Raw genomic sequence first — 12,007 nt, 5'->3', positions numbered from 1 at the left:
TTCTACCCACCAAACGAAAGGGGATGTCTTAAAGTACAAGTTGACTACCTCATAAAGTTGATAAAACTTTGTTAAAATACTCAAAAGTTAAGATGAAAAATAATAATTCAGACCGGGAAAATCCCGGTCGCTGATTGGTTGAGCGCAACCTTTCCCGAACACATTAATCAGATTCAAGTATCTAGCACTTAGCAAATTTTGCTCTCAGCCACGCTTCGAAAACGTCGAGCCGTCACAGCCAAGCGAGGTCATAAAAGAGCGCCGCGCCGCCGGTAGAAGCTCAAACGAGTCCGAATCTTTGCACGAGGAGGATCGAGAAGCAGCAGCAGCAGCAGCACAGCAGAGCCGCCGAGAGGAAGGAGAGAATTGAAAAATTGGAAAGAGAGGCAGAGCAGGCGCGGGAGGGAAAATTGTCGGCAACTTGGAGTGTCATCATCGCATGGTTTTATCATCGTCATAGGACGTTATAATGGCCCTTTTCAGGGCCAATTCACACGAAAGAGTATTCTTTAAAAATCTGGTTGGGTACGGTAGGGAGTGTTTGTGTGTGCGGAAGGGAAATCGAGTGGCAAATTTGGGGCTTGAAAGAGCACCAAATTATTCGCATACACACGCATACACACGCATACACACAAACGGGCTGGGGAGCTTCATTTGTGTGCGCCTGGTTTCTGCCGTGCAACTACCCTTCATGAGTTTGCTCATCCGATCGATCTTGGGGAAAATCGATTTTCGATATTGCGCGTATTCCCGAAAAAGACACGCGGCATACCAGCCTCGAAACGACGCGCCGCACTTTCGGTAAATGCGCGCTGTCAAATCCCATACTGTGCGTTTTGTTTTTGTTGATTTTCTTCTTCGAATTGCATGGCATTGCTACCGGGAATGTTTTTTTATAGCACCAAAAGTGCAGAAAATCGCTGGCAACAGTGTCTGCGGCACATTCTGAAATGCCGCGCGGCGTGTACCTTTGAGAGAAACGGACAATATTAGTGTGGTTCCGCGAACACAAGTTTAGTGTGGTTTACTACACACACACGAGCAAATCCACAGTCGATGGCGCTTTCTTGCTACAAATTCACTTGCAACGCACTGTTTGGTGCTCTAGGTGGTGTTTAGTATGTGTAAAGAGAATGAATAAAAAGATCGGAACCCAAATTTTTGCGAAGCGAAATCGTTACGTGGCGATTTCCCCTCTTCGCAGACTTCCCCTCCTTTTCATTCACGCTGATTGGTTGAACAAACCTTTCCCGATCATCCTCTCCGAGAGACGTGAGATTGATGTATCTAAAATCACCTCCACTCAAGCTCATAATTTTCTGAAAGCCGAGGAGTCAACATCGAGTGGCAGTTGCAGAATCAGAAGGGACATCAGAAATTTCCCCTGGTCAACGACGTGGAGAGGTTGCCGAAATGGCTCGGGCCGTCGCAGGATCGGGACCGATTTTCACCCGGAAGGCTCCGGTTAACGGCATCAAGAAGGAGTCTCCGTGTTGATCGAGAACCAGTTCCCTTTGGGTCAAGTTGGTTGTGGTTGCGATAAAGTTTATGGTTTTTGATACTGGACATGAAATTTAACATTTCGGCAGTCGTGACCCCAATCCGGAGTGGCCGGAGGCCCCGCGGATGTTCCGAAGGGGGGACATTTGCTGAACCAAAAGAGTTGGGGCAATATGGGTATCAAACTTTATGGTTTTTGATACTGGACATGAAATTTGAAATTTCGGCAGTAGTGGCCACAATCCGGAATGATCGGAGGCCCCGCGGATGTTCCGATGGGGGACATTTGCCGAACCATAAAAGTTGAGGCAATATGGGTATCAAACATCATGGATTCTGATATTGGGCATGAAATTTAAAATTTCGGCAAAAGTGGGCACAATCCGGAGGCCCCGGGGATGTTCTGGTGGGGGGACATTTGCCGAGCCATAAGAGTTGAGGCAGTATCAAACTTTATGGTTTTTGATACTGAACATGAAATTTGACATTTCAGCAGTAGGGACCACAATCCGGAGGCCCCGGGGATGTTCCGGTGGGGGACATTTGCCGAACCATAAGAGTTAGGGCAATATGGGTATCAATCTTTATGGTTTTTGATACTGGGCATGTATCTGACCATTATCTGAAGTTAAGCAGTTAAAATAAATTGCTCATTTTAGGCAGGAAGTAATAAATCGATTACTGCGATTGCCTTTTTATTGTGCCGCGGCGAAAATCTGTTTCTGAAAATGTAGAATAATTATTTCGTATTCAATTAGAGCCCTTGAAAGGGCAGTTTTAATGTTTGCTGTTGAAATTTACTTTGCTGCCGCCAATTGCTTGCAACAGCTTTGCAAAAACATTTCCGCATCTTGATAACTTTCGAATGGTGAGGGAAAGTCGATTGATTTCACCTTGATTTCTATTGCAGCTCCATTTGCAATTTCCGTCCCCTTAGTTCGATAGGACGTTGATATTATGTATTGAAACTATTCACAAAAGAGTTGTCTTGTGTAATTATAAGGGAATCATGGGGAAATTTGGACCGGGCATTCTAATCGAAAATTTCAACAATCATCTTGCAAAGTTCTTTGTCATACTGGTCATGTGTAACATAACCACCTGCACCTTTTTTTTCGTTATTTAAACATCTAATCCGATCATCCCAATAACACTTGGAGGTATTCTTCCATAACAAAAAATGTTATTCCAAAGCTGTTTTGGCTTTCACCCAATATCAGACCGATATCAAATTATGTTTTGATATCATAAACTGTTATTAAACTCTTATGCAAATATAGATTTTCCATGAAGATTCCATAACACTGTAATCTGTTCTGAATAGTAATTGTTATTGAAATAGCATTAATTTTGTTATTACCGTCTGCCGAGATAAAAAAAAATAGAGCTTAAATCTTACTTACTCAGTTTCATCATGAATTATCTTCAGGAAACATTCATAATCATGTTTTAAGTGCATTTAGTAATTTTTCTGTAATGAGCAATTCTCTGAGATTTCGGTCATTCGATTTTTTCGTTATTTTTAAATTCGGCTGAAACTTTTTTGGTGCCTTCAGTATGCCCAAAGAAGCCATTTTGCATCATTAGTTTGGCCATATAATTTTCCATACAAATTTGACAGCTGTCCATATAAAAATAATATGTGAAATTACAAAAATCTGTATCTTTTGAAGGATTATTTTGATCAATTTAGTGTCTTCGGCAAAGTTGTAGATATGGATATGGACTACACTGAAAAAAAATTGATACAAGGTAAAAAAAATGTTGGTGATTTTTTATTTCACTTTTTGTCACGAAAACTTGATTTGCAAAAAAAAACACTATTTTTTATTTATTTTTTTTTTTATCTTTTAGAGGACATCAAATGCCAACTTTTCAGACATTTCCAGGATGGGCAAAAAATCTTTGACCGAGTTATGATTTTTTGAATCAATACATTTTTTTTTTCAAAAAAACGAAATATTGGTCGCAAAAATTTTTCAATTTCATTTTTCGATTTAAAATTGAATTTGCAATCAAAAAGTACTTTAGTGAAATTTTCATAAATTGCATCGTTTTAAAGTTATAGCCGTTTTTAGGTAACTTTTTTGAAAAAAGTCGAAGTTTTCCATTTTTTTAGATAGTGCCCATGTTTGCGCACTTTTGAAAAAAATATTTTTGAAAAGCTGAGAAAATTCTCTGTATTTTGCTTTTTCGGACTTTGTTGATACGACCCTTAGTTGCTGAGATATTGCCATGAGAAGGTTTAAAAACAAGAAAATTGATGTTTTCCAAGTCTCACCCAAAAAACCCTCCATTTTCTAATGTCTATCTCTCAGCAACTAATGGTCCGATTCACAATAATAAAATATGAAACATTTGTAAAATTTCAAAAGGGCGTAATATTGAATGTTTGGACTTTTTGAAATGTTAGTCTTGATTTGAAATTTTTGAAAATATTTTTTTCAAATAGATCGGAAAATTTCATGAATGTTTCATATTATAACCTTATAAATCGGACCATTAGTTGCTGAGATATCGACATTAGAAAATGGTGGGTTTTTTGGGTGACAGTGTTGCAAATGAGTGATAAAAAAGCTATCAATAGATTATCTCTGCTCCAAAAATATCTGAGAGTATAGTGGCCGTCACTATAGCTTGTGAGATCTCTTCTTATGCCTCGTGATTCCCAGCGATGTCATTCTCTCTCTATCACTCTTTCCCTTTTCCTCGACTATGCCCTCTCACCGCATAGTCTCTCAATCTCTCCGAAAACTGCAATGAGAGAACGCGAGAAGGCGATTAGGAGCCGACCACGCATGACGTCCCGTTAAACTGCGTTTGCGAAATTGGTTTTGTGGCGGCTTTTGTGGTTAAACGCTGTTGTGGTAGGATGAACGTGGAAGCGGGAATGAGAGAGAAAAGGAAAATGTCAATCGCGAGTGGGTAAACACGAAAACGTGTTCGGCTATGTTCGGCGCTGAGAGTTTCAATGAAGAGAGAAGAGCAGTTATATTTGAGGCATGAATATTCAGGCGAGATAATTGTAGTTGCTGAGAGCTGATATTTTGATATTTTAACAACCCTGTGGGTGAGACTTGGAAAACATCATTTTCTTGTTTTTAAACCTTCTCATGGCAATATCTCAGCAACTAAGGGTCGTATCAACAAAGTCCGAAAAAGCAAAATATAGAGAATTTTCTCAGCCTTTCAAAAATATTTTTTTCAAAAGTGGGCAAACATGGGCACTATTTTAAAAAAATCAATAACTGCGACTATTTTGAAAAAAAGTTACATAAAAATGACTATAACTTGAAAACGGTGAACTTTATCAAAATTTCACCAAATTACTTTTTGATTGCAAATTCAATTTTACATCGAAAAATGAAATTGAAAAAATTTTGCGACCAACATTTTGATTTTTTGAGAAAAAAAATGTATTGATTCAAAAAATTATAACTCGGTCAAAGATTTTTTGCCCATCCTGGAAATTTCTGAAAAGTTGGCATTTGATGTCCTCTAAAACACATAAAAAAAAAGTGTTTTTGCAAATCAAGTTTTAGTGACAAAAAGTGAAATTAAAAATCACCAAAAATTTTTTTAACCGTGTATCATTTTTTTCAATGTAGTCCATATCTATACCTACAACTTTGCCGAAGACACCAAATTGATCAAAAAATTCCTTCAAAAAATACAGATTTTTGTAATTTCACATATCATTTTTGTATGGACCGCTGCCAAATTTGTATGGAAAATTATATGGACAAACTAATGATGCAAAATGGCTTCTTTGGGCATACTGAAGGCACCAAAAAAGTTTCAGCCGAATTAAAAAATACAAAAATTAAAATTAAAGAAAAAATACCGATTCCGTAGAGAACTGCTCTAATACGAAATTTTGATTTTCTACATGATTTTAATGCATTCATTCTCAAAAATATAGTTTCGAGAAAGAAATAATTCCTGGAAAGATATTGTTTTACCCATTTGGTGTCTTCGACATCTTTTGGGCCAGAGTTCAGGATTATGCAAAATCGGGTACAGGAGAAACAGGAGAAACACAAATTCGAAAAAAAAATCAAATTAAATTCGTTACAAATGTATTTAAGGTTTATAGCTCTAGACTTTGAGCAAAAACGAATCACAATCACAATTGTTGGCGTTAATTTTCTAAAGGAAGTAACTTCAACATGTGATAACAACAACAACACTATTCCAACTTACCACAACTTTATCAAATCCATCAGTTTACGCGGATAGAAATCCTGTAAGAAAATCCGGCAACACTGTGTTGTTGAATTCGACAACATGGTAATGATTTCAAAATCTTCAACATTTTTCTCGATTTCGTTGCAAATGTTTTCAAAATCGACAACTTTGTTGTTCGGATTTGCTTACAGGATTTCTATCCGTGTAGTAGGACGCTACAACTTACCATGAACCCCCTATCATTGAACAGCTCGTCACCATTTCTCACCCTTGATAGTCTTGATCGCTGATCCGCCCAGTCGCAACCACCAAAATAAGGTTACTAACGTAATCCACGCCATCACCGAGACATAGAAAACGGTAACCGCCACATGAAAGTGATCCCGCTTGCCGGATCCTACGTCATGAAGACCGTCTATGAGCCTCCTATCCAAGAGTCGAGCAGAACTTCATAGGTTTGCAGCCCCTTTTACACGGAGGGAAAAATGCAGTGAAATATTATAGGATATTTGGAAGATTTCTTGTTAACTTTAACAGTTGAGAAAAAAATATAGTTAAGTGAATACTAAATATCCTGTAATTTCAAAATCTTTTCACTGTGCCCAAGCCAAACGATGAAAATGAGATTCTCCTAATAGAGAACCGACTACGGTTGATGACGACAGCGACTCATCCACGTGGTTTCGTAGAACATAGCAGGTCGTCCCTGTAGAAGGCACGCTAGAGCCGAGGCAGAAAGTAATTTTACATACCCGCCAGGCCGTCAGCATCCAGTCACCGTGTCAAAGTCCTCCCTTCGTCAGAACGCTCTCTCCTTTCACGAAATAACGAGCGCAACTCTACGACGACGACGACTTGTGCGATGAATGATGGCAGCTAATTTGGACGTCGTTATCTTAGGAGAGCGAGTCTTGGCTTCTAGTAGGTAGTGGGTTGGAGTCGAAGCAATGCCCCAAGTGTGAGGCATTTTCCGTTTAATGAGAGTAATATTTCATCCTTGTAGGCCTCGGCGGCGTTGGCTGCTGAGCTGGTGCCTGCCAGATAAAAGTAATGGAAAAATAATAGCCCTGAATAAATTATTGCTCCTCATCTCGCTGCGAGGCCAAGATGGAGCGATTAAATTTGCATTTTCCCTCCATTTATGGGGATTTCCAGCGAGATTAGGATTAACCAAACGCCATAAGTGGAGTCAACTGAAGTGCAATCAAGCTGTCTGCCAAGCTGGTACAAGATAATACCACTGATTCCAATCTCCACCAAACATTTGATACCAAACATCAATTGATCCAAATGGTTCGATTAGCAATAAGCATCCGGAAATCCCAAAAACCTAATTGAGACCAGAGAGCAAAAAAAAATCCCATCGAAATCCAATCGCCCACATCTGGACTAAAACCAGCTTTTCCTCATCTTTCCCGTACTCTTTCTCGACTCTTTTTTCCCCAGTTAAAACAACCGATGTCGAAGCAATCGAGGACCACCAAGCAATCCTGTACTGTCCACTTCTAGCGTCGAACCGCGATAAAATCAACATGGTGCTGTGGTTCCGAGATAACGCCGGCATCCCGCTATACAGGTGAGCCTGGATTACAGTTATTTTCTTTTTACTCTTTTTTTTCCTATATGATATGGTCGGGATCGTTTGATGTCGGATTTGAAATCTATATGAAAGGTGCTTTCTGTGGAATGGTTTTTTTTGTATGTATGATAGGGAATTTGATTTAATTGGCAGATATAGTTTTTTGAAATTTTTCAATTGAATCTAAATTTGTTTCATATTATTTCGAAAATCAAAATCAAAATCAAATTATTCGCTCTACAGCATTGCCTTGGCGTTCTCGATTGCGAGATTCCTACTCGAAACTAGGTGTCCGAAGGCTTGATTGTTGAGGCAATTGCAAACCTCTTTTTACACCTAAGCTTCCATCCACCCCGGGATTCGAACTGACGACCTTTGGATTGTTAGTCCAACTGCCTACCAGCGACTCCACCGAGACAGGACCCAGGGAGACGACTCCTACACCTGGACTGAGCTAACGACCTAACCCTCTTGATTAGACCGGGGCCAACATTTACTTCCCCGTCCGACGGAAGGCGTGGTCAGACAAATCTCGTCTCGAAAAATGCCACCGGGACCGTCTGGGATCGAACCCAAGCCGACTGGGTGAGAGGCAACCACGCTTACCCCTACACCACGGTCCCGGACAGATATTATTATTTCGATACTGTCGAAATTAAATCTAAATATTTTTTACTAGAATAAAACAACTCTTTGAGTAAAAATGAACGAAGGATATAATTATGAAAAATGTTCCTCCAAATCAACAAAACTTGGTATCAAATAAGTGTCACTGACACACAAAAATTGACAAAAAAAATGACTGCGCAGGCTCAACTTGAGGGGAAGCATGAAAATTGGTGTCCCCAGAAACTCGTACAATATGAATGTTACAAAAATAATTTAGACAGGGCCGATTGGTTTTTCTTAAACCTTTGAATGGAGAATTAGGGCGGTTCATTGCTGTTGCATACAATAAAAAATTGTATTTTTAAATAAAAGCAATTCTCTACGACATCGGAATTTTTTCTGTAATTTTAATTTTTGTACTTTTCAATCCCGTTGAAACTTTTTTGGTGCCTTTGGTATGCCCAATGAAGCCATTTGGCATCATTAGTTTGTCCATATAATTTTCCATACAAATTTGACAGCTGTCCATACTAAAATGATTTATGAGAATTATAAAATCTGTATCTTAGGAAGGAATTATTTCATCGATTTGACACTGGAAAAATGTGATACACGGCAACTATTGGTCAAATTTTTTATGTTAAAATATGAAACAATCGTGAAATTTTCTGATCTTATCGACTGATCTGATTCTGATCTTATCGACTGACATTTGAAAAGGGTAAAACATTTAAAAAATATGTTAGTCTTGATTTAATTTTTTTGAAAATAATTTTTTGAAAATAATGAAAAGATCGGGCAATTTCACGAATGTTTCATATTTTAACATTGAAAATCTGACCAATAGTTGCCGAGATATCGACATTTAAAAATGGTGGGTTGTTTGGGTGAGACTTAGAAAACATCAATTTTACTGTTTTTAAATCTTTTTATTGCAATATCTCAGCAACTAACGATCATATCAACAAAGTTCGTTTTTTTAAATTCAGTATTGATTCAAAAATTCATAACTCGGTCAGATATTTTTGCCCATTCTGGAAATTTTTGAAAAGTTGGCATTGGATGTCCTCTAAAACATATCAGAAAATTAAAAAAAAATGGCAAATCAAGTTTCAGTGACAAAAAGTGAAATTAAAAATCACCAAAAAAAGTTTTACCGTGTATCACATTTTTCCAGTGTGGTCCTTATCCATACCTACAACTTTGCCGAAGACTTCAAATCGATTAAAAAATTCCTTCAAAAGATACAGATTTTAGAATTTTCATAAATCACTTATCATGCAAAATGAATTCTTTGGGCATACCGAAGGCATCAAACAAGTTTCAGCCAGATTAAAAAATACAAAAAAAAATCGAATGATCGAAAACTGTGAGAATTGCTCATTTATATTACATGATTAGATCATTGATTTAAAAGTTAGGGCTAATCATCGGTGAAAGCTGTAACATTGATCAAATTACAAAACAATCAATCAAATCTAGCATTCAATTTATTAAGTGGCAGAGAATGATGACTCATTCATTTTCAAACACCAGCAACTCTTAACAAGCCTTCAAAAATTTATAACGTCCGAAAGTTGGTCGCCCTCATAAATCATCGCCCGATGATCACACGCAAACACACACACACATTCTCAGGCCACAATCGATTAAAGTTAACTTAACAAGTTTGGCCCTGTTTGTTTCTCCACGTAAAACCCATCAACAGCGCACAACAACAACACCCAACCTTTCAAGAGAGTGGTGGGGTGAGCTAATAAATATTTCATGTCACACAAAACTTTTACGACTGGAAGGATTAATGTCCGCTTGTAAAACTTTCCAACCAACAGCTGCTCTAACGACCAGTTCGCACACCACCACCATCATCATGGGCAGCAGCAGCTGATGAACAAGTCACAAGTCCTTATATTTACTTCTGAATCACACTCACCACCAACACCCACACACACACACATCTGAAGCGAACAGTGATAAGTGGGTGTCAATCTCAATCTGGTTCATCTTCATTCACTTTTTTTAGTAGCCATTAGCTGTCCGGTTCGGTGGTGGGGTAAAATGGCTTTTATTGTACAACAACTCTAATTAAGTAAATAATCTCAAAGTGTTAAAAATGTTGTTTCCATCAACAGAAAATTTTGGTGATGAAAGATATTTGTGATAGAGTCTAAAGACAAAGTTATTATCTTACACTCGATCCCATCTTTCCAGGTTCCGCATGATCCGGCTTTCACAAACTATTTATTTCCGGCAAAAGTTGTCCGTTGGCTGAACAATCGACAGCCAGCCAGGATTGGACGCCCTGCCACGGGAAACTTTTGCTGACCGACCGGAGATAAGCCGAAGTTGAAGAGAGCGAGGACACAATAAAGAATGAAGGACAAATAGTACTTCGTTGGCAGAGTGCTATCTTGTCACGTTACGATTTGCCTTGAGTTCAAAGAGCTTTTTTTGCAGTCATAATCTTCCATATAAGTTTCCATATCCAAACTAGAATTCTATAGAAATATTTATAAATCAGAACCTTGCGATGGATTTTTACAAAAAATAGTACCTAAAAGTTGATTCGCACAATTTATTCTATTCAATTTTCATGTTTTTTTTGTCCGCAGATAGAAACTAGATTAAGTAATTTTGAGTAGCCGAACTCAAAAACGAAACCAAGTATACTTCAATGTGATCTAGAAGAATTGATGTTCTTTTTTTTTTGTTATAAAAATATCTAAAAATCCAAATGAATTCATAATAAGTTTTTGTTTATTTTTTCCGCAATAGAAAACTAGCTGACTTAGGGAAAAATCACGTATTTTTGCAGGTCAAAGATTTTGTAACATTTCCATCACATTATATCTACAACTTATGTTGTTTTGAAAGATTACTCGTCGAAACATGCAAACTTTCTATTAAGCCATTTTTTGCTTGAATTCAGTTGAAAAAGCTTGTTAAAAGCTTCAATCGTTCAATGTTTTTTTGATTTATGAAAAAAGTGACCTTAAGCAACCAAATCTAAAAACTAGTAAAAATTATTACAGTCGACTCTCTGGCTGTCGATCTTCTCGATATCAATATTGCTCCATGTACCGATGAATTCTTCAGTCCCTTCAAACTGCATACTTTGATTGTCTTAATTCCTCGATATTTTCTCTTGCTTGAAGGATCTCTTCTTCGACGGTCCGTTGGATTCTATTTGCTCTAAAAATCTATTCCGGTTGTCAATAAGTTCATTTTTTCATGGCTTGCATAGACATTTTTCTTTGAGAAACGAAGCTTTGAAGGTTGTTTGACATTAGTTTGTTTTTGTTTGATGGACGTTGCCATGATCCTCTCCAATAGCTGGGTATCAAGAAAAAATATTTTCAATCGAGTCTTCATTTTGCATCGTTCTGTAAACTGATGATCAGGCTTCACTGAACACCAAGATCTGGTGCGCCGTGGTGCGGTTTTCGTGTCACTCTAGAAACCAAACCGAGCTGTTTATTGTCACACCATAGCAACTGTACCGAAAGCACCTTGGTACACCACCGGTGCACCAAACTGTATACCAAAGATGCAACTCAACATATGGTTGATCCAAGTAAACCGGAGGCGACATTGTTTTGATTCAGGTTTGTCAGCCATCATTTACAACTTCGGGATGGCGTGGCGGTTGTTGTCTCCGTCTTTTAATCACGAGGTTCCTGGTTCAATCCTGAGTACAAATATTTTTGAGGATTTTTTTTTTCAATATTTGCTGTCAAAATTACTGATTATATACATTTTTTAAGTAACTTCTTCGAACCTGCGACGCTTTAGCCAAAGAGTTAAAAAATTGAATGGATTTTTGTAGTGGAATAGAGAAAACGTTCCATATTATGCAGGCAGGTTTAAGTGAAAATGTTTATTTCAGGATTATATGCACGAGAAGTTAAAGTTTATATTTCATGACACCACGAAATTCTATTCCTAACGAATTATTCTAAACAAATAAAAAACATTCAAAAAATAAAATAATAACTGTCGAGATTCGAACCAAGAACCTTTAAAATACTAATGTACTGCCTCTGACAACCACACCATTAAGAGCGAGTCCACGAACAGGGCATACCCCTTTGTATGGGACGTCGTTTGGACTTCACCAATCTGCCTGAAATT

At 37.8% G+C, this 12,007-nt stretch overlaps 1 protein-coding gene across 1 annotated transcript in view; it reads left to right on the top strand.

The window, feature by feature from the left end:
• Positions 1-12,007, top strand: part of LOC120421949 (uncharacterized) — a 194,241-nt gene that overhangs the window by 118,647 nt on the left and 63,587 nt on the right. Inside the window, exon 3 of the mRNA XM_039585259.2 lies at positions 7,135-7,264. Within this exon, the coding sequence (XP_039441193.1) occupies positions 7,135-7,264 (130 nt within the window). The remainder of the gene's footprint in view (positions 1-7,134; positions 7,265-12,007) is intronic.

Source organism: Culex pipiens, chromosome 2 (genome assembly GCF_016801865.2).
Source record: "Culex pipiens pallens isolate TS chromosome 2, TS_CPP_V2, whole genome shotgun sequence".
NCBI classification, from domain to species: Eukaryota; Metazoa; Arthropoda; class Insecta; order Diptera; family Culicidae; genus Culex; species Culex pipiens.
The sequence above is the reverse complement of the archived record's forward strand: the minus strand, read 5'-3'. Positions and strand labels throughout refer to the sequence as shown.